General features: G+C 39.7%; 1 protein-coding gene across 1 annotated transcript in view; it reads left to right on the top strand.

Annotated features, from left to right (window-relative positions):
- The window catches only part of ANKRD26 (ankyrin repeat domain 26), a 147,582-nt gene that overhangs the window by 55,554 nt on the left and 69,287 nt on the right, over window positions 1–22,741 (top strand). The window contains exons 12-20 of the mRNA XM_019509242.1: window positions 193–1,310; window positions 3,104–3,224; window positions 6,979–7,040; window positions 9,826–9,928; window positions 11,281–11,309; window positions 11,396–11,480; window positions 11,573–11,617; window positions 13,355–13,603; window positions 14,689–14,771. Of these exons, the coding sequence (XP_019364787.1) occupies window positions 193–1,310; window positions 3,104–3,224; window positions 6,979–7,040; window positions 9,826–9,928; window positions 11,281–11,309; window positions 11,396–11,480; window positions 11,573–11,617; window positions 13,355–13,603; window positions 14,689–14,771 (1,895 nt within the window). The remainder of the gene's footprint in view (window positions 1–192; window positions 1,311–3,103; window positions 3,225–6,978; window positions 7,041–9,825; window positions 9,929–11,280; window positions 11,310–11,395; window positions 11,481–11,572; window positions 11,618–13,354; window positions 13,604–14,688; window positions 14,772–22,741) is intronic.

The raw sequence follows: 22,741 nt of genomic DNA, 5'->3' as shown, positions 1-22,741 counted from the left end.
AAGCCTTTGTCCCAAGTCAAGTCCTTCCCTCATCCCATCCATCCCTCACCCGGCTCCTTTTCAAAACGTTCCCAGATGGCTCCTCCTCTTCTGGGCTTCACACAGGTAAACTTTCTGTTATTTTTTTTTATAAAGGTAACGTTTTTGTTCATATGTTGTTTTTGCTTTTTCACACTTTATGGTTTTCTGAAGATGGTGAGGATACTAAAATGGAAGGTCCTCAGTCATCAAAACAAAATCTCAAACAAGTAGATACAAAGGACAAGAAAGAAGGTAAAAAACTGAGAGATCAAGAAAGTTCAGATGCAAGCAATCAGGAGGAAGGAGAATTAGAAGAGGAGGAGGAAGATGAAGAAGAAGATGGAGAAGATGATGATGAGGAAGAGGAGGAAGAAGAAGAGGAAGAAGAACTTAGTCAGGAAGAAAAGGACAATGAAGACTTAGAAGAGGAAGAAGAAAGTCAGGGTGATGGCACAGATGGTAAGGAAGAGGAATGTTTTAAGAAGTCACAGGATAAGGGAAAAATTGTTCAAGAATTGGAGACCATTAGCAATACCATTAATTGTGAAACAGAAGATAAAGATGGATGTGGAATTGTGCCTGAAGGTAATCAGAAAACATGTGAAGACATAGATCAGAACATTCAGGAATCCATTGATATTCCCATGTCTTTTATAGATGGGTTTTATGAAGGTTTAAATGAAGATGTAACTACGGTATCATCCAAGCTGATAAATAGTGGACAGCCTCAGCAAGAAGGTGATAATGAACACGAAGAAACTGAATATCAAAATCCAAAGAAACTGCAAGATACTGAGGGAATTCAGAAAATAAGGTGTGCGACTGAGGGAGGGCTTCACAGAAAACCCAGTTACTCTTCTGAATACTCTGAAATGACAGCTGGGGAAAAAACTGCATCTCCATCTGTCTTAAATAGCTGTGACATTAAGGGTAAAACCTCAAATGTACAAGGTGATATCTCTGAAAGTGATGATGATCCTTGGTCAGAGACAGGAAATGAAGGGTATGAAAGCAGAAGTCATAATGCTGTAAGCGCTAAACCTTTGGAGCCAAGTGTTGGAAAGGAACAATATGAGGATCCTGAGGAACTGGATAATACAGCATGCAGCTTATTAATACAAGAAAGTGAGAATTTGCCTTTACATGATCAGGAAGAAATTATGAAAGAAACATTTCAAACAAGCACCAAAGTAAGTAAAAATGATCAATTCAAATTGTACACAGGTAATGCAGCAATAAAGAAAAAAGATAATGACTGTCAAGTGAAAAATGTTAACAGAACAATGATATAATGATTCATGGAATTTAAATCTGATCTAATCTTCAGTAGAGAATAAAATATGACTGATCATAATATTCTAATAAGTATGAGTATTTATGCATTAGTTAGGATGGTAAAGAGCAATACTTTTTAAATGAGATTTTGATGCAATAGGGGAGAAAAAAAGCAAAATGTTAGATTTCTTATTTCTAGAGTCAGTGTCATCTTTGGTCAAAAGATGGGTTCACAGTATATTTTTTGTGAAGAGAGGCTGTAATCTTAATAAAATCTAAACGTCATGTGGCAAATGTGTTTGTGGAGGGATTTTTGCCACAGAGTAGTTTTCAACCAAGGCAATTCTTTGTGGGTTAGGTTTTTTTTGTTCTTACCAGGATTAGTGAAAGCTAAACCTAAGTGATTTGGTATCAAGTAAAACAACTAAATCACCCTGATTTAGCTTTCACTACAATTGGGTAATTGTGGTCAAAGAACAAATGCTATGCATCTGGCATTTTTTGGCAAGTCCCTGCCCTCCCAATAATGTCACTTTAATTTGATTGCTTGTCCATGCTTTAACTAAACTAACATGCCTCTCCAGCAACTCTGGCTGCGTCTGTGATGCTCAAGCTCAGACAGCTAACTACATCATCTATGAATGCCTTCATGGCGCTCCTTTGAGCATCCAAGGTTCTTATTGCCATTGACTGTTCTACCTGTTGCTGGCTTTTTTGCCATCATGCCTGTGGCATATGAGTGTGGCGACACTTGCTTTATCATCATCAGCAAAACTTATAAACTGAGTTATTTTTTTTAACGAAAAAGGGAATAAAACAAAATTCATTAGAGTCAGAAAATTAATTGCACTATCTGAGAAATGGTGTCCAGTTTTCGGCCCCCAACTACAGAAAGGATGTAGACAAAATGGAGAGAGTCTAGCAGAGGGCAACAAAAATGGTAGGGGGCTGGGACGTGTGACACATGGAGAGGCTGAGAGACCTAGGCTTACTGAGTTTGAAGAAGAGAAGGGAGAGGGGGGATTTAATTGTAGCCTTCAACTACCTGAAGGGGTGGGGGGTCCAAAAAGAATGGAGCTAGATTGTTCTCAGTAGTGGCAGATGACAGAAAAAGAAACATTGGTCTCAAGTTTCAGCAAAGGAAGTTTTTCCTGGATATTAGGAACCACTTTCTCACTAGGAGGGTAGTAGACCGCTGGAATAGGTTACCCAGAGAGGTTGTGGAATCTCCATCCTTGGAGGTTTTTAAGAGCCTGCTAGACAAATCCCTGGCTGGAATGATGTGGTTGGGGCTGGTCGTGCTTTGAGCAGGGGTTGGACTAGCTGACGTCCTGAGGTCCCTTCCAACCCTAATTTCTTATGATTCTATGGTGACCAAAGCATTCTTGGTTGAAGAGGTTCAGTTAAGGAAAGAGCTTTCAGAGGAAATGGACTGTATCTAGATTCTCAATTTTCTTTAGAAAATGCTGCAACATCTTTTTCACTGGAGCAAGAATGATACAACATTGATGCTCCCATCTAGTCAAATGTATCCCATCAAAAAAACCACCCCTTTCCCCCCCCAAAATACTTAAATTAAAAAAAAAAAGCAGCCATTTGACCTAAAAAAGAATTTATATGCCAATACCCTAAACAGAGTACTTCTCCAAAAGAGAGTTGAGCTCATTGTTCCATACAATCCAGTAGATACTTAGTATTGGTATTTATTCTGGCAGGCTCTTGGGGATGGTAATACAAAGTAGTTGCAATATAAAATCATTTTTGTAGTATTTATGGCCAGATATTTTGCATTTAATCTCTTCATTAGGAAGAATCATCAGAGGAAGAGGAGGAGGAAGAGCAACTAGAAACTTCAAATGTGGATAAAACTTCGATTAATGTTAACCCTGAAGTACGGAATCCCTCAGAAAATGTGTCTGTTAGGAAAAGTAAGTTAGTTAATACTAACCCAAATGTTTTTTCTTGGTTTAACTAGTATGAGAGTCCTGATAGCTGAAAACTGATAATCTGCCTTCAGTACTGTGGACCATGTGAACATTTTGACTTATCTGCAAATCCTGGCAAGAAATGACCGAGCAGTTGTGAACTCTAACAAAGCAGTAGCTTTGTTCTTTTCTTAAGGTGCCAAATGACAGTACTGTTTAATTGTACTGTTCTAAACGTTGCATTCTAGGTTTCACCATCACTTTTTGGCATTTTTAGGAGGGCTAATTGTAGCAAGAAGATATGGTATACTTAGGCCATATATGTATACTACCAGTTACTGAATCTACCTTGGTGAATCGGTGTTCAGTGGTGAAAGAACAGGTTAGGGATTATTTTAAAAAATGGATGTGTATAAGTCCATGGGGCAGAATGTAATACATCTGAGGGTGCTGAGGGAGTTGGCTGATGTGATTGTAAAGCTGCTGGGCATGATTTTTGAAAACTCATGGTGACTGGGGATGGTCCTAGACAATTGAAAAGGGCAAATATAGTGCCTATCTTTAAGAAAGGGAAGAAGGAGAATCTAAGGAACTATAGATCAGCCAGGTTCACCTCAGTCCCTGGAAAAATCATGGAGCAGGTTTTCAAGAAATGCATTTCTTAGCACTTGGAGGAGCAGAAAGTGATCAGGAACAGTCAGCATGGATTCACCAAGGGCAAGTCATGTCTGATTGCCTTCTATTATGAGATGACTGGCTTTGTGGATATGGAAAAAGAAATGAATGTGATATACCTTGACTCTAGCAAGGCTTTTGATACCATTTCCCACAGTGTTCTTGCAAGCAAGAAAGTAAGTATGGGTTGAGTGAATGAACTATCATGTGGATAGGATCTGGCTGGATCATCTGGCTCAGAGAGTAGTAGTCAGTGGCTCACTGTCTAGTTGACAGCTAGTATCAAGTGGAATGCCTCAGGGGTCAGTCCTGTGGTGGGTGTTGTTCAATATTTTCATCAGTGACCTGAAAGATGGGATGGAGTACACCCTTTGCAAGTTTGCAGATGACACCAAGATGGGGGGAGTAGTTGACAGGCTGGAGAGTACGGCTAGAATTCAGAGAGATCTCAGCAAATTGAAGGATTTGACCAAAAGAAATAGCATGGGGTTCAACAAGAACTAGTGCAAAGTCCTGAACTTAGGATGGAAGAATCCCATGCACTGCTACAGGCTTGGGACCAACTGGCTTAGCAGCAGCTCTGCAGAAAAGGACTTGGGTGTTACAACGGACAATAAGCTGGATATGAGTCAACAGTGTGCCCTTGTCGCCAAGAAGGGTAATAGTCTACTGGACTCCATTGGTAGGAGAGTTGCCAGCAGATTGAAGGAAGTAATTATTTCCCTCAATTTTGCACTGGTGAGGCCACATCTGGAGTACTGTGTCCAGTTTTGCGCCCCCCCCTCCCCCAACTACAGAAAGGATGTGGACAAGTTGGGGAGTCTAGCAGAGGGCAATGAAAATGGTGAGGGGGCTGTGGCACATGACTTCTGAGGAAAGGCTGGGGGAACTGTGCTTATTTAGTCTGGAGAAGAGAAGACTGAGGAGGAATTTCGTAGTAGTGTTTAGCTACCTGAAGGGTGGATCCAAAGAAGATGGAGCTAGACTGTTCTCAGTGGTGGAAGGTGACAGAACAAGGCGCAATTGTCTCAAGTTGCAGCAAGGGAAGTTTAGATTGGATATTAGGACAAATTTTCTCACTAGGAGGGTAGTGAAGCATTGGGACAGGTTATCTAGAGTGGTTGTAGGATCTCCATCCTTGGAGGTTGTTAAGGCCCAGGTTGACAAAGTCCTGGCTGGAATAATCTAGTTGGTGCTGGCCCTGGTTTGAGCAGGAGGTGAACTAGATGACTTCCTGAGGCCCCTTCTAGCCCTAATTTTCTATTAGTCTATAATACAAAAGAGGCTTTTGAAAGTCTTTTCCAATGTCTAGCAGAGATTGAGGGATGACTAAGAGCAGGATGACTTTGACTCAGTCCCAGTTCTCAGAATTTTTTTTTTTAAGTAGCAGCATTACCTGGAAGTGGTGTTTTTTCTTCTCCTTGACAAATAGGATTCAAACCTTTCCTTCTGATAAGACCTAGTTACTATCATACATTCTTTTATCACATTTGAAATTTGAGTGCTACAGTTTTTGGTTTAAAGTTCCTAGGTCCCTAAATTTCAGCTTTTGACATGCCAAGAATGTACCCAGTGAGGTTACATCTTAACGAGTTTGGCTAGTACAGAGTACTTAAGCAGTAGAGTACTTCCTTAATGGGCATATGTTACACCAGTCATTTATTCATTCTCTTAAGTCTTAACTATAATCTTTTTACAGTTTTAAGTTCCTTCAAGCTAACTGATAGAGGTAGAATATTGACTTCTGATTATTTCAGTTTTTCACATGTATCAGTTTAGCTGGCCATATCCAAAAAAGGGACCTAGGCATTTATATTTGATCTACGCTGTACTTTAGATGCTGGTGTCCAGCACCACAGTGTTGAAATCTGTCACTTAGCTACTATCTAATGCTCAACGCCCTACATCAGGGTTGGCAACCTATGGCCTGTGGGCCAGTTTTGGCCTCTGAAGAGGCTAGATCCAGCCTGTGGCAGCTCAGAGAATCAGCAGCACCCAGTCACTGTAGCAGAGTAGGCATCCACAGGGTCCTAGCACCTGCCGATTCAGTTTATTTGGTCTTGCCACATTGAAGGCATCCCCAGGGTGCTGGCACCCACCCTTTTCTACCTATTTGCTTTGCAGCCTCTGCTGATTGCCAGGGGATATGGGTCTGCAGCTGTGGGGGAAGGCTTGGTTGTAAATAGTACCCCACAGTGGCAAAAAGGCTGATGACCCTTGACCTCAGAACCTCATTTTTCAGCGTGAAAGTTCCTTGGGTACCTAAAAATATGTTTCTGTGCATGTCCAGAAACATCTCAGGCTGAGCACATCATTGTTGCAGATCAATTGAGATCCAGAAACTAGGGGTGCAGACAGAAATAACTTTTGGAATATTTCCAAGCATAGTGGGTTTAGGAGCATTTAAAAAAGGTAGACAAGGTTCTTTGGGTGAAGTTGATATCTTGTATTAGACCAACTTAAACAGTTGGAAAGAGGTTTTGCAAGCTTTCAGGTTTAAAAACCCTTGGTCAGGCTGAGGAGGTCTCTGCAGTTGGTGTGTGCTCTTCCTGGATGCAATTTCAAAAAGGAATCGTTTCAGCCAGAGGACATACATTGTACTATTGAGGGATGTAAGCCTCTGAAAAGCGTGGGATTTGAAATACATCTTATACTTGTGTTTCTTATTGGCTACTTCTAGGCGTCTCCCTGTTTAACCTGTTAGTTGTTTTGGATCCTATTCTAAGGTATATTCTCTAGGAAACCTAGGTACCTAAGCAAGAGTTCTAGACTTCATGGACCAGGCACTAAAACGTTAATTATCACTATACTCAGCAGTGTATATACTCTTTTGGCTCTGTCCGTTAGCTGTCCTTCAGCTTTCTTTTGTTTGTATTCAGCAGGTATAGAGCTTCTTTTGTTGGAGGACTGAAGGAAAAAACCTAAAGCATGCTGCGGCCTAAAGCAAATGTGACTATATAGTGGGCAGTGCCTTAATAGTACACATGGTTAAGATTGGTTTGCTCTTGAGTAGATGATCCTTGCATTCATAATCAATGAGAGATATGTACAAGAAAATAAAATTCCTTATTTTATTTTGTAGATATGATGTCAGCATTAGGATTAGAAGAGGAGGAAGATACAGAATCACCCTGGGATTCAGAGGTACTTTCTATTAAGACAACTATCATTATCATATTATTTCCATTCAGTCATTTCCTTTCCAGTGCTTGCTTCTGTTGCATCCCCTATACAAGACTGGACTGAACTGCCTTCATGTTCCTTTACAGTTGGGTGGATTTATAGATTTTGTAAGAGTGGGATGCAGTACTTCTATTATATCAGGAGCTGTATAGTTAGGTTTGTTAATAACCTCCTGATAGCTAACCCCTTATTTAGAATCGAGTTATAGCTTTGTAAGGAATCTCAGGAGTTATCCAGTTCAGCCTTCTGCAGATACAGGATATGCTAGTCTGAAATCATTCTAGAGAGATTCCTAATCAGCCGTATCTTGAAAACCACCAACAAAGGGAATTCTACAGTTTTTCTACACAAGTCATTCTTAATTTTCCACTTTTTTTACAATTAGGAGATTTGTCCCAACTCTGCTTTGCTGTAGTGTAAACCCATTGCCTCGTGTGGCTTGCTGGACCAAAAAAGAATAATTTTTCTCCATCTGTTTATGGACGCCTTTAAAATATTTTAAAATTGTCCAAAACTTCCTCATGTTAAATTTTCAGAATTTTATTACTTTTGGTTATTCTGTTTCAAATATGGAATTATTCTCATTATTACCTAGGTGCTGTTGAAGTAATTTGTGGCAGAATATAATCCTTTACCTTTTTATTTACAAATTTCCTATCTAGGCCTCCTTGTTAGTTGATATACACATGCTTAGAACTTCTTGAAAAATTGTATGCATTACAGATACATAAATAGCTATGTTCCCTTGTCTTTCCTATTTGAAAGTATGTATAAAGGAAAAGACCCAGCTGTCATTCAGTTTTGTAGACAGTGGGTGCATCTACACGTGCATTAACATGCTTTAGCTAATGTACATTAAATCTAGTACCTCCATTTTGAGATACTAGGAAAATGCTCATTAGCTTGTCCTAATGCACCTTAACTAAAGAGCACAGGGCTCTTTTACATGTGCTCTGGGAATGAGGAGGTGGTGCTTTAATTAGAGTGGCTCTGGGAGCTACTCTAAAGTGCCGCAGCATCTCATTTATCAGCAGTGGGGGTGCTTGAACTAAAGCTCATTTAGTTCAAGTGCCCAGGCTGCCATTTTGAAGCACAGGGACACTGATGCATGAGATGCAGGACGCTGTTGGAGCATGGTAATTGCCGTGTTCCAGCAGACTCAGTTAATCGAGTCTGCTCTGATGCACTGTAATTACAGGTTAAGATAATAAAGCGCACACTGAAAAAGGTTGCTAGAATAGCAACTACATTTTTATGATAAATGCCAGTTTGTATCTGCAGTAGAGGTAAAGTTCATATCCTCAATATTCAAGTTTACAGGGACCATGAACTGCAGGTCTGCAGTAGAAGAATTTCAGAACAGAAATCCCAAGCAGGCCAGAGTTGATAAAAACCAAACACTATCTTAAAACTTTAAGATACATATTTTTAAATGAAAATATGTTAAGCTGTCTCAAAAGGAGGTGCTTTCTCTGGGTGCTGTTAATTTCTTCTTTACTGGGTATATCTACACATGCATTTCAATGTGTATTAGCCTATTTTAATGTTTTTTTGTGATGCATTAAAGCATCACAAAAAAATGGAATCAGAACTCATGGCAGAGGTGATATCTTTTATTAGACCAACTAGATATTTGCATAAAAATGTCTTTATTTGAAAGCTTTCGGGTATCTTTTTTCAGGCATAGGAGGATGCAAATATTGTAAAATTTCCCCTAGGGCCCGAAAGCTTGCAAATAAAGACATGTTTTGCAAATATATCATTTGGTCTAATAAAAGATTTCACCTCTGCCACTAGTTCTGATTCCTTTTGCCTGTAGACCAATATGACCACAACCTGTATAACTAAAAAGAAGTGCTTTTTAGTTGATGTGTATTAAAATTGGCTAATGCACATTAAATATCACTTGAAAACCTTGTGTGCCTGTACACTCCACACTTGTGTACAGGCAACCACAGTTTTGAAGTGACACTTTTGCACATTAATCTATTTTAATGCTCATTAAGTAAAAAGCATGTTTTTAGTGACACTTTAATGTGCATTAAAATAGGGCAATGCACATTAAAGTTCATGTGTAGATGTGCCCAGTAAGGAAGAAATTAACAGTGCCCGGAGCTAGCCCCCTCCCTTTTGAGACAACTTAGCATAGTTTCACTTAAAAATATGAAACTTGAAGTCTTAAGATCATATTTGGTTTTATCAACTTTGGCCTGCTTGATGCTCTTTTGAAGTTCCTCTTGTACTGCAGACCTGTTGATCATGGTCCCTGTAGACTTGAATACTGAGGACATGAACGTCACCTCCACTATAGGTACAAACTGGCATTTATCATAAAAATGTAGTTGCTATTCAAGCATTTTTTCAGTGATGTGCTTCATTATCTTACTCTGTCCCCCTCCCCCAACTTTATACTGAATTATAACAATTAATTTAGTTTTAACCAGGCAAGTTCAGATATCTTGGTGATGAAAATTTGAACTGGTGTTTTACTAACCTTCTAAATTACTCATATGTAATGTTGCTTCCAAATAGATGGAATAATGGCATTTTCTGTCCAGAGTTTTTGCAGAGACCCTTGGGTGTTGAGTAGCTTGAAAAACAGGTTTATTTGGAAATCAGTCTGATACTAATTTCCAGATAGCCCTGGAACTAAGTATTTGTAATTTTTTTGTGGAGTATGGCTAAAAATATATTTTACCCAGTTTGTCATGATGGTTTGTTTGTTTGTTTTTCCTCAATCAACAAGTGTGCCTCTGAAAGCCCAAGAAAACCATCAGCTGGTTTGTTGGCTTTACCTGTATTCAGACCTGAAACACATATGCAGAGTATTTCAGAGGAACCAAACAAAGGTACTATCCGCATTGAACTATTATGCATCCTTTGCGAACTTCTACAAAATAAACTTAATTTCATATATACATATGTATTAGAAGGGCTTTAAAAAGTCTAGGCACTCTCAGCAGCAATAGAAGACTTTTTGTTAATTGCTATTATTGATGGTTTTGATGATATTTAATTTAGATAAGACCGATGAATGCTTTACCTTTTAAATTCAGGAGATAATCTCCTTCAGAGAAAAGTTATTTTCTTGCTCTATTGACTACAGTAGCTTAATGGAGGAGTAATTGGAATAAGTTTCTTTAGTAGCTTGGATTGTGTTTTCGCTAGTCTTATACTTATCCACCACCCCCCTGCTAGTTCCAGCCTGTGAATTAGTCCCGCACCCCTCATCCAATTTGTGGGGCTGAATCAGTTGAGTACCACTGCTTTGGTGTGGTGCTTCTAAAATAAGTAAATCACTATTGAAAAATGATGACAGAAGCTTTGTAAGGTATTTCAGTATTCCATTTTGAGAAATCCAAATGATATTTTCTTTTTTAACAAGGCTTACAATTTATAGTATTAAAATGGTATTAAAATGTTGGTATATATCCTCCCTTAGACACATTTTACATACCTTCTTTCATAAGAGGATCAAGAAATTGTAAGATGACTAAAATAGAGGATTCAAGAAGTTTAGTCAGGCCAGTAGAACACGTGGGTATGGAAATGATTTTACATCAGACAAAAATTTAAATGCTGTTATTGAGAATTATACTACAGGTGGACAGTAGAGCCAAACAGAAAACTTTCTATTATTTGTTTTTAAGCTAAACAAAGTGATCATTGGATTATTAAACTGAAATTATATCATTTAATGGTGACCTTATTTTTCCTTTATTTGTGTATAACTCTCACCCTTCCATTTATAGACAACAAAGTTCATAACTACATAAACACTTGTAGCATAATCACAGTAATAGTACTATTGCATTGCTTTATGCCATTAAACTACTGCAGTCTGCTTTAGTTTGTTCTAATTTTCTAATTGGGGGGCCAAATACTACTTAAAAAAATAATTAAGGTTTGTACTTGTTCTGTTAACCAGCATGGCCTTATTGCTTCACATGACTATTCTTGTTCAGTCGCTTGAAATCTGAGGTGCATGATGGAACAATCATGTTTTACAATACTAACACAGGTACGGTTGCTATAAAGTATGTAATCTAATTAAAATTAGGTCTTTGGGAATTACGTATATGCTAAGATAACACTGCAAATAAGCAGTGCATGGTTATAAACCAGTTACTCTGCATCAAGTCACTGACTCTTGCATATAAGCATTTTAAATAATCATAGGTAAAACTTTTTCCTCTTTTAGATTTTTCAGAGAAACACAGTGATTCACAGGTAAATACCATTTATTCTAAGAATTCGTCTTATTAATTAAAATGTAATTATCTTCAATTTTAATGTCCTATGTTGCTATTTTATAGCAAAAGTCCACTCGAGAAATCATAGAGACAAATGACAACTCTTATCCCACAAAAGTGAGGGAGACTGGGGAGAGGCAAAAATCAGGTAATGTTTACAATGTTAAATTTTGGTGGAGCAGCTGGAACCTTTAATAGGAAATATTAAGTTAAAATGTTGTTGACTTTTCGCTTTTGCAGATTTAATGGAAGAATTTGGTTTAGATGATGCAGATGATATTGAAGGTATTTGTAGTATTTTAATTGTAATTGCATGCATAAATTACTTACCAGAAAATGTATGAACTTCCATAGTTAATTTTGCTAACATTCTGGTTTTTAACAACATACTGTATAGCATTTTTCTAGTTGTTAAGGAACACAAGTGACTCAAAAATAAGCTTCCTTTTCGGACCCTAAATTCCATGCTCAGAATAGGTAAATGTATAGGGATTTTAGTTTGGTTGTTTTAGCATACACATGTATAGTGTACATGCATACATGCACAGATATAGAGATAGATATGTATATAAATTTGGACAGTTTTTCTCTTTTATTGTGTATTTTTTTATTTTACTTATCAGTCCTGAGGTGATTCTGTGTTCAGGGTTCTGTATTCCCACTGCAAAAATAAGGTGGTATACCTGTGCAGCTGAATGAAGGGATTACAAAATCTTGGACTCAGATCTAGTCAGGTGAGATAATGTTAATGCATTTCAAAGTAGGCTTGGCAAGCCAGTCAGTTGATGGGTCAAATATTGTCAGTTAACTTGTCAATTGACTGAATATTTTTTGACCAGTCAAAGATTATAGCAATTTTACAAAAAAATGTACATTTTTGGGTAGTTTTCTTGACAGAAACATTATTTTTTATTTGGGGATCTCAAATTGTTTTTATGTGTTGTTTAAAAAATTAGTACTTTAGGTCAGCCTTAATTTTAAATCCAGTTGACTTTAAGCTTCCCTTTTTTTCTTTCTGTTGCAATAGCTGATTTTTTGGACGAAGCTTGAAAGCATTGAGAAATGCTTTATTAATAAAACATGAGTGTTTTTTCCTTTTGTAGTATAAGACTCTAGGGACCTAATACATGGACTGAGACTCCAATATATATCCAAACAGTAGTCCCTTCACAGGATTTTCTGCTGATGCTTGCTCTTTCTCTACTCCATATTTTAATAAGCTACATGGCACCTTTTTCTCTCCAATATTATCTCAAGACTTAATAAAAACTTCATGGGCAGGGAGTCATGCCCTTTGTAGCTGGGAATTTCCAGTATCTGAATGTCCAAGGGGCCCTTATTTTAATTACTCTGTAGATTTTGAAAAACTGTACATTTGCCAAGCCTACAGAGAATAGAATGAGAAAGATAGTACTTTCTCATTCTTCTTCAAGTATAGATTAACTTCTATCTTCTGCCCTTGGAATAAGGTTTTCAGGTCATAGCAAATTGTCCCTTTCCCATATGTATAAAGTAAGGATTTTGAGCAATATCTTTTATTGGACCAATGACATGGTTGGGATAGACTTAGACAAGCTTTTAAATGCAGCTCATCCTTCTTCTGCTCCAAAAATATCTCCGCCTCCCACATATTTCCTGAACCATCACTGCTAGTACAATGCTACTATGTTTCTCTGGTTTTTGGCCCTTATTTATTAGGAAGGAAGCCTTAGTACAAAAGGGCTGGAAAAAGCTCTGTCCTGTACTCATAAGATAACAAAAAATATTTTAAAGCTTGCTAAAGTGCAAGGTGACTGTATTTTCTTAACCATAGTTTCTGGGTGTATATAAACTGCTTTGTATAGCTCTGTGTGTCTACAGTGAATGCAATACCTTGAATCACTGTATGTATCTGAGGATACAAAGATAGTCTTCTGCATGACAGCAGTTGATTTCTGTGTACTTTGCTAGAACTAAGTTTTACTATACGAATGTTTAATATATTATTTTTTTACAATATATCGTTTTTCACATTCTTTTCAGATGCATCAGACTGGGATTCTACCAGTGTTTCACTTAAAAATTTACCCAATAATAGAAGTTCCAAGGTCATGACAGTTGAGAATCATGCTTCTCCATTGTCAGCACTGACAGCAAAAAATGATATAGCAGGAACAGATTGCAGAATTACTCCTCCAAAAGTAGAAGAAATGTCAAATGATCAAACTGAAGCTTCCCCCCAAAATGCCAGTTTACACCTTGTCCAAAAGCTAGTAACTCCAAAGAGCAAAGGTATTTTATTTGTTAATAACATATCATGTCATTGTTTCCAGTTGGCTTTGTTACATTTACTGTGGAAAGAAGTGTCTTGAAAACTGAAATGTTGGGAATGGAAAGCTACTGCGGTCCCCTCTTGCTCTTCCCTTGTCCCATGTCTACGCTAAGGCTTAGGGTAAAATTTTTCAAGAGTCCTTAAGTTAGATTTTTCAGAAGTCACAAAGACTCTGGGGCAATTAAATCTCATTTAAAATAAATTATCAGGAATATGCCTCTCAAGCAGTGGATTCAACATATAGGATTAGACTCAAAATCTGAGTAGATGAACAACCACTTGAAAGTGTGGAATAAGCACAGAAGTTAAAAAGGAGCAATCATCAAAAAATGATACAAAATTTAGGAGTTATAACTTGGTGTAGACAAAGACATGGGGCAATCTCTCTTTAATTTTTTTAAAAGCCTGCATTCTCTGAAAAATTCATCTTGCTTAAGGTCAGTTAAGGAAACTCAGTAGTTATATCTGGATGTCACGCTGTATTGAAAGCCAGGCACTAAAACAGGGGTGGCCAACCTGTGGCACTGGTGCTACAAGTGGCAATAGGCAGCCTTTGTGTGCGTCACACGGCAGATTGGGGAGGGGACAGCAACAGATAGGGCAAGAAGCAGAAAGCTATGCGGCAAATCAGACAGGGAACATAAGGCTGGGGTCAGAAAACAGAGCAGCAGATTGAGCAGGAGAATGGGATCAGCACAGCAGTTTGGGAGGGTGTGGGGCTGATTTGTGGTAGGCCTGCCAAAAAAGTAGGCCCCTGATACAGGATAAGATTAGTGTTGACTTATTGTAATCATCTATAAAAGATTTTATTGGTTCAAAATTAAGATATCAGTTTGATAGTAAATCTCATATTTTGCAAGTTTTCTTGTTTCCTTAGTTCATGTAGGCAACTTTGATTTTTCATTGACGTGTTGGTTTGTATTAAAACTATCTTCATGTGTTTTTAATGTAATTATTTTAGCTGCAGAATCTGGTTATTCACAGAATACTCCTGGTATGATTAAGTTTCATTTACAAATTATCTTTTTATTCATTGTTCATATAGATGAATTGCCAGAACCTGCTGTTAACGTGTCTTTGCCAGACAAAAAGGGGCTCAAAGATCCAGGTGAAAATTGTGAGAAGCAGGTGAGTCAAATAAACCAGAAAAGAATATTAATGCTTTGCTTAATTTTATGCCATCATTACATAAAAGTAGTATCAGTCTGTTCACTTGCTGAGTTGCTGGATGAGGAATGTCAAAAAGTTATTGCCATGTATTAAAAAAAGAAAACAAAACTGTACATGACCCATAGTGCCAATGAGCTTTGCTAGATAAATGATCCTGTGGACTAATACCATATTATGACAGATCTAGTAGTAGAATGTATAACTAACGTTGCCTGACACTTCACATTGTAGGACCTTATTTTCAGTAGTTTTAAAGTTTGCTAAACGTTACCCCTTTAGACTGAAATTTTCTGTCCTGGGCATCTGCTTCAGACTTTGTTTTAATTAAATAAAAAAATGTTTGTGTTTCTAAAATGAAATTGGTGGGGGTGGTGGACATGTTACTCAAATTTAAAAATTCTATCAACTTCTTTTAAAAGCTCTAGTGTTCCCTTGCTTTTATGAAGGAACTTGCCTTTTTAGCAGGGGAGGGATGCTTTTAGTTTTTCTCTTAGAAATTCACTTATATTTTACCAAGTGACAAGCAGTTTTGAAAAATTGCAGGTTGCCTGTCTTCAGTAGATACTTTTTAGACATTTGTAGCTAAATCACGGAAAGATTACATAGGTGATTAAAGAAGCTAAGGATATATGTTAGCACAGAGCATATTACAGAGATCATGACTATAATTTCAGCTCTTTCTGCTGTAGGCTGTGTCATGTCAGGCTGTAGGCGTGTGCACTGACAGCAGAGAGACTCTCGTTCTCTCTTTTGTGCTCTCAGTGACCCTCAAGCACCATGGAGTTCCAGGAAAATGCCAAAGGCTAAGATTAAGACATTTCTGGGAAACAATAGGTGCAGAACAAAGGTGAAGGGATCTGGGGCTCAGATCATTATCTCTTTGATCCTTCCAGTCAAGGAAAAGGGCCCAGGCAGTAACAGGTGCATCCTGCAGATCAATACCTGGCTGCGCAGGTGGTGTCACCTGCAGGGCTTTGGCTTCTTTGACCATGGGATGTTGTTACAAGAAGAAGAGATGGGATCCACCTGAGGATGAAAAGGAAGAGCATCTTCCCAGACAAGCTCGCTAACCTAGTGAGGAGGGCTTTAAACTAGGTTCACTGAGGGCTGGAAACCAAAGCCCTGAGGTAAGTGGGGAAGCAGGAGACCTGGGGAAAGAGCAAGCAGCAGGGGCCAACAGGGGAAGTATTCTCATACTTCCTGAGAAATCAGGGCAATCGTCTAGTTACCTCAGGTGCCTGTACATGAATACATGGAACCTGGGAAACGAGCAGGAAGAACTGGAAGTCCTTGCGCAGTCACGGAACTATGATGTGGTTGGAATAACAGAGACTTAGTGGGATAGCTCACATGACTGGAGCGCTGTCGTGGATGGATACAAACTGTTCAGGAAGGACAGGCAAGGAAGATGAGGAGGAGTTGCACTTTATGTAAAAGAGCCATATGATTGCTCAGAGCTCCAGTATGAAGCTGGAGATAGGCCTGTTGAAAGTCTCTGGGTTAAGGTTAGAGGGGAGAGCAACAAGGGCGATGCTGTGGTGGGGGTCTGCTATAGACCACCAGACCAGGAGGAAGTGGTGGATAAGGCTTTCTTCCAACAGCTATTAGAATTTTCCCAATCACAAGCCCTGGTTCCTGTGGGAGACTTCAGTCACCCCGACATCTGCTGCAAGGGCAATACAGCAGCGCGCAGGCAAGCCAGGAAGTTTTTGGAGTGTTGGGGACAACTTCATGGTACAAGTGCTGGAGTGACCAACTAGGGGCCATGCTCTTCTTGACCTGCTGCTCACAAACAGGGAAGAATTGATGGGGAATGTAGTAGTGGATGGCAACTTAGGCAGCAGTAACCATGAGGTGATTTTGTTCAGGATCCTGAGGAAAGGAAGTGTGGAGAGCAGTAGAGTACAGACCCTGGACTTCAGAAAATCAAACTTCAATTCACTCAGGGAACTCATGGACAGGATCCCCTGGGAAGCCAGTCTGAGGTACAGAAGAGTCCAGGACAGCTGGCTATACTTTAAAGAAGCCCTACTAAGTATGCAGGAACAAACCATCCCAATGTGCAGGAAGACTAGAAAGTATGGCAGAAGACCAGCAAGTATGGCAGAAGACCAGCTTGGCTTGGCAGAGAACTCTTCAGTAAACTAAATCACAGAAAAGAAGTTTATAAGAAGTGGAAACTTGGACAAATAACTAGGGAGGAGTATAAGAGCATTGCTTGGGCATGCAGGGATGAAGTCAGGAAGGCCAAAGCGCAATTGGAGTGAAGCCAGCAAGGGACGTGAAGGTTAATAAGGGTTTCTTCAATATGTTGGTAGCAAGAGAAAGATCAGGGAAAGTGTGGATCCCTTACTGCATGTGGGAGGCAACCTTGTATCAGAGGATGCAGAAACAGCTGAAGTGCTTAATGCCTTCTTCACCTCAGTCTTCACAGGCAAGGTCAGCTCCCCGACTACTGCACCTGGCAGCACAGTTTGGGGAGGAGGTGAGCAGCCAACCACAGTGAAAGAACAGGTTAGGGACTGTTTAGAAAAGCTGGACATATACAAGTCCATAGGGCCAGGTGGGATGCTCCCTAGGGTGTGGAGGAAGTTGGCTGATGAGATTGCAGAGCCACTGGCCATTATGTTTGAAAACCCATGGCAATCGGGAGAGGTCCCGGATGATTGGACTTTTCCTTTGGCAAACATAGCGCCCATATTTAAGAAAGGGAAAAAGGAGGATCCAGGGAACTACAAACCAGTCAGCCTCACCTCAGTCCCTGGAAACATCATGGAGCAGATCATCAAGGGATCCATCTCGAAGCCCTTGAGGGAGAAGAAGGTCATTAGGAACCGTCAGCATGGATTCACCAAGGGCAAGTCATGCCTGACCAACCTAATTGCTTTCTATGACGAGGTGACTGTGTCTTTGGGTGCGGGGAGACCAGTGGATGTGATATACCTTGATTTTAGCAAGGCTTTTGATACGGTCGCCCACAACATTCTCACAGGCAAGCTAAGGGAGAATGGGATGGATGAATGGACTGTAAAGTGGTTATAAAATTGGCTGGAACATCAGGCTCAGAGGGTAATAATCAATGACTCGGTATCTAGTTGGCAGCCAGTATCAAGTGGAGTGCTCCAGGGGTCAGTCCTGCGGCTGGTTTTATTCCATGTCTTCATCAACGACCTGGAAGATGGCATAGAGTGCACCCTCATCAAGTTTTCAGGTGACACCAAGCTGGGTGGAGTAGTAGATATGCTGAAGGGTAGGGCTAGGATTCAGTGTGACATAGACAAATTGGAGGATTGGGCCAAAAGAAATTTCATGAGGTTCAACAATGACAAGTGCAAAGTTCTGCACTTAGGACAGAACAATCCCATACACCGGTACAGGCTGAGGGCAGACTGGCTGGGCAGCAGCTCTGCAGAAAAGGACCTGGGGGTTATGGTAGACAGTAAGATGAATATGAGCGAACAGTGTGCCCTTGTTGCAAAGAAGGCTAATGGCATACTGGGCTGTGTCAGTAGGTATGTTGCCAGCAGATTAAGGGAAGTGATTCTTCCCCTCTATTCTGCACTGGTGAAGCCACATCTGGAGTGCTGTGTTCAGTTTTGGGCCTCCCACTACAGAAGGGATATGCCAGTACCCTTCCCCTGCCCATGCCATTGCCCCTCACTCCCAGGGTGCAGCCCCCTTGCCCTGCTGGTGCCCTTCCAAACCCGCTGCCCCCCAGACCACCTGTATATGAGAAAAGGTGCGTGGAGGGGGTAAGGGGCTGTAGGCACAGTCGATGTGTGTGGGGGATATGCTGCCCCATATTTCTGTGCCCACAGAGGGGTGCAGGACTGCAGCTGGGCCAGACCAGCTTCGTCCAGGAGCTGCTTCTGTGACTCAGCAGGAAGTACCTAGCACAGGAAGGAGTGCCATGCCACCATGACTGCCAAAGTGAGGTGCCTCCTGCTCATTTGGCAGCAGCGGGGTGCACAACTCTGTGCCACTGTGCCTTTACTTGGTGGCTATGGTGGTGCGGTACTCCCTTCCGCTTTGGGTCGTACCCTCTGGGCCTCAAAGGCAGCTCCTCAGGTGTGGAAATCAGTGCTTTCTATTCTCCCAGGATATTCCCTTCCTCTTTAAACATCCTGAGGTACTTGCAACCTGGGAGCCTGGCATGCCGGCCAGTGTGTTTAATTCCTCTAGCTGCAGGTGCCCTTTTACATTTTTTAACACTACAAAAATAACATATAGAGATGGCACTGAACTGCTGAACTAATGGGATGGTATTGGGACAAGCTGCTTAAGAAGTTTGGGACTAGGATAAGTCTTAACATTTTAGAGACTGGGTCAAGCTAAGTGAGAAAATGAGGGAGTATTTATGATGACAAAGGTAGGGATGAGACAGGTCTAGGACAGGGGCAGTTTGCAGGAGATGGGGCAAAAGGGTTTATGCTTTAAGGGAAAGTGGGTAGTGTGGTTCCAATACAAGAGCCTCCTGCAGATCCAGAAAGGGAACCCAGTATTTCTGAGTCTCAGCGTTCATCAGCTATCAGAGGTGTTACAGCAGTAGTTCTCAACATTTTTAGACTCAAGGCACCCCTAAGGAAATGCCAGTTCTTACTTTTCATTCATTTTTTGACGATAGGAAAATAATAGAGCAATTTTTTGTTGCTAAGAATTCAAACCACAGAAGGTCAGAATGTTTTTAAATTACGCATTCCTATTTGAAATCTCTGAGTTTATCCTGTGAATCATTTTTGCACACCTAACAGTGCTAATGTTGTGTGGCACCGCACAGCACCCTTGAAAAAAAAATTTCAAAGCACCCTGGTTGAGAAACACTGTGTATGAGTGGTGTAGCTATGACGGTTCAGGAATTATGAAAGGATTTTTTGTGGGGGATATATTTTTTTAGACCAACTGCATGGTTGGAATAAAGTATCAGCTCCAAGCAAGTGTCTGTGAAATTCACCAAGAAATTGTTTCATTCCCCTCTGGCAGTCTATTCAAAGAATAAAAATCTATTCCTCTTTCATTTACTCTGTTAGTTCAAATGATAATGGTCAGCCTGCTGATAAGTCATATTAACATCAATACAGTACTACACAATGAAATTTCAGGGAGGGGGAGGTGTTACTTATTGTATTAAACTAGGAAATTATTCTTCAGAGTGATATTAATGGAAGAAAACATGGATAAAAAGAAAACACTCTAAGTTATAAAAACTAAGGTTTCCTGTACCACCTGTCCCCCTTGTGTGTAATCATTCTCATATGTTACTGTTTTTAATTATGAAGTCATGCACCATTTTTTCTCTTACCCTATATATGTGAATAATCTCACTGATTTCAATGGGACAGTTACCTTAGTCTGCTTTTATGGGATTACATATTTCTAGGGGAGAAGGTCTTTTTTTTACCTTTTTGTAAAAAAACTCCTTTTTGTTGAAGGGAAGTTTGTACTTAGGAGTCATCCTAATATAACGGTTGGCTATAGAAGAATCACCTTTGTAGTAATGGTACAGTAATTATTACTACATTGGACCAAGTGATGGCAGCCAGAACATTATCCGTAGAAAGGAAGCCAGTAAAATAGAGTATTGCATCAAAAGTGACACCTCTTGGTTATATAACAGTTTTTAAATTATTGAGGGTAAGGTAATTTGTGTGGATAAAAATTGGTGATTTTTTTTAGAAATCATAACTTTAAAAAATGCATATTCCTTTTAAAAAATAAATTTATATGAACTTGTCACAAACTGTGCTAAGACTAAACTTACTATTGTCTTAAAATATTTCATTTTTTAAAAATATACATGATTGCTGCTGTCATTTTAAAATCTAACTACCAAACAAATGAAAGTCACTTGGAAACAGTTTGTCAAACTGCTTAGCAGCTTTCTACAATAGCTTCTTCTTGTAAGCTGTATCAGAAGTATTTTCTTCATTGCAGCTAATCAAGCAATCTATTTGAATCATTCATATATTCAAAATTGAGAAACTTATTGGAAGTTGCAAAGCCGAAAATCTTTTCTTCCTATTCCGGTCTCTAGTAAAAATGAGGTATAAGCATATGAGATCAGTCGGTTCTAAAATTTTGAAAGACATAGTAATCAGAAAAAATCAGTTTATTCTGTTAATAATCTACACCTAAAACATACTTTGTTTAATAAGTCTGTTTTAAATATAGTAGCTACTTTTCTCTTATATATTCAACATATTTTGTTGTATTTAACTAAGAAAAATATTTTATATTGCTTTTTTATTCGTTTCAAATTGTATTTCAATTTCTGTCTATGTAGAACTTCATCCAAATCATGAATAAAAAAATACTTATGGAGAAATCTATCACTTACCATTTCCTAATAACATAAACATTTAAGAAGCTGAATTTAAATGTTTATTATTGTATTCAAATAAATATATAACCTCTTGGTTAGGAAAAATAGTATCAATTTTAGTTTAAAATTATATTTAGTTGTAAACTGAAATGTTTATTTGTTCTCAGTGACTGGAATCACTTTTTTGGTAGAATAACTAAAAAGTACACATATAAGACAGGACTAAAATAGTCAAGATTTCCTGTCTTCTGATTTAAATCATGCTTAGCATTTGTTTTATATTGTTTTGAGTTGAATGAGTCCATCTTGATTTGTCATTCATTTTGAATAACTAATTTTGTAATTCTAAATTTGAAGATGATGGTATTTTTAGTCACAAATGTCAGTGATGGATGTATATTGTTTAGCAGAACCACCTCTACAGTTCGTATTGTTTTCATCAAACAACTTGAAACCAGAGTCCCTTCCTGCATTAAAAGTTATGGGACTTAGAAATCTGTACAAGGTGTACTTTGCAGAGCTTACCCCCACGTCATTCCAGTGGGAGCTGAAGTTTGCCTCATAACTATGGAAAGGTCCCACAAAACCTGGAGGATCCCAGAGGATTTGTCAGAGGCCAAAGCATCCTTGTAGAAGCCTGGAGCATCTGTTCCAATAGCATGCCCCTTTTGAAAGCTTAATACCCACTGGATTTATTTTACAGATTCATCCTATCTTGGCATCTCTTTTGGTTTAGACCAGTGGTGCTCAAACCTTTTCCTCAACAGGTCAGATGGGCTGCGGCTGGTCTGCTGATGGGGCCGATGGTCGTTCTGATCCAGCACCCAGGGCCGGTGTGGTAGCCACCATCCAGCCTCAGGAAGGGAGGCGAGGGGCAGCCTAGCCTGAGCCCATCTCAGCATGGGGGGAAGGAGAGCTACACTTGGCATGGTGGGGTGGGTGGGAGGGAGGGGAGACATGACCTAGCCCTGCAAGGGGGAAGAGGATGTGACCCAGCCTGGCCCTGAGTGAGGAAAAAGCAGCATGACCTGGCTTCCTTGGGGAAAGGGGACATGGCCTGTCCCTGCAAAGGGAGAGGACACAGCCTGGCTCTGGCCCAGCGCTGTGTGGGAGAAAAGGGAGCATGCCCTGACTCTGGCCTGGCCCCACTGGCGGCTTGGGGTTTTGGAATTTGGCAGGGAGTAGGGTGGCTGTATACATGGCCACAGCTTCCCCACTGCCAACTTTCCTGACCTGTGGGTATCTTCATGGGCCACATGTGACGGCCGGAGATTGAGCACCCTTGATTTAGACTAAGAGAACATCAGGGAAAAGTTAGCACAGTATCTAGCTCTACAGACTTTCTCAGGCAACTTCTATGTTGAATTTTCTCTACTTTCAAATATGTTTAGAAGAGACATTGGACCAGTTTGTGCTTTCTTTTAAGTCCATGTGAGCTCTCTCATATATTCACCTGACATGAACAGTCTCCTTCATTTCCTGTGGTGCAGTCTCTGGACCAGCAGAGAGGGGTTCAGATAAGGAGTGGTCTAAGGAAAGAAGGAAGTTTTGTACATGCAGGAGACCATCTCCTTGCACAGACCTAAGGTGCACAATGTAGCCCAGTGTC

This window comes from Gavialis gangeticus, unplaced genomic scaffold (assembly GCF_001723915.1).
Source record: "Gavialis gangeticus isolate Ggan-Ray unplaced genomic scaffold, GavGan_comp1, whole genome shotgun sequence".
In the NCBI taxonomy this organism is placed as follows: domain Eukaryota; kingdom Metazoa; phylum Chordata; order Crocodylia; family Gavialidae; genus Gavialis; species Gavialis gangeticus.
The sequence above is the reverse complement of the archived record's forward strand: the minus strand, read 5'-3'. Positions and strand labels throughout refer to the sequence as shown.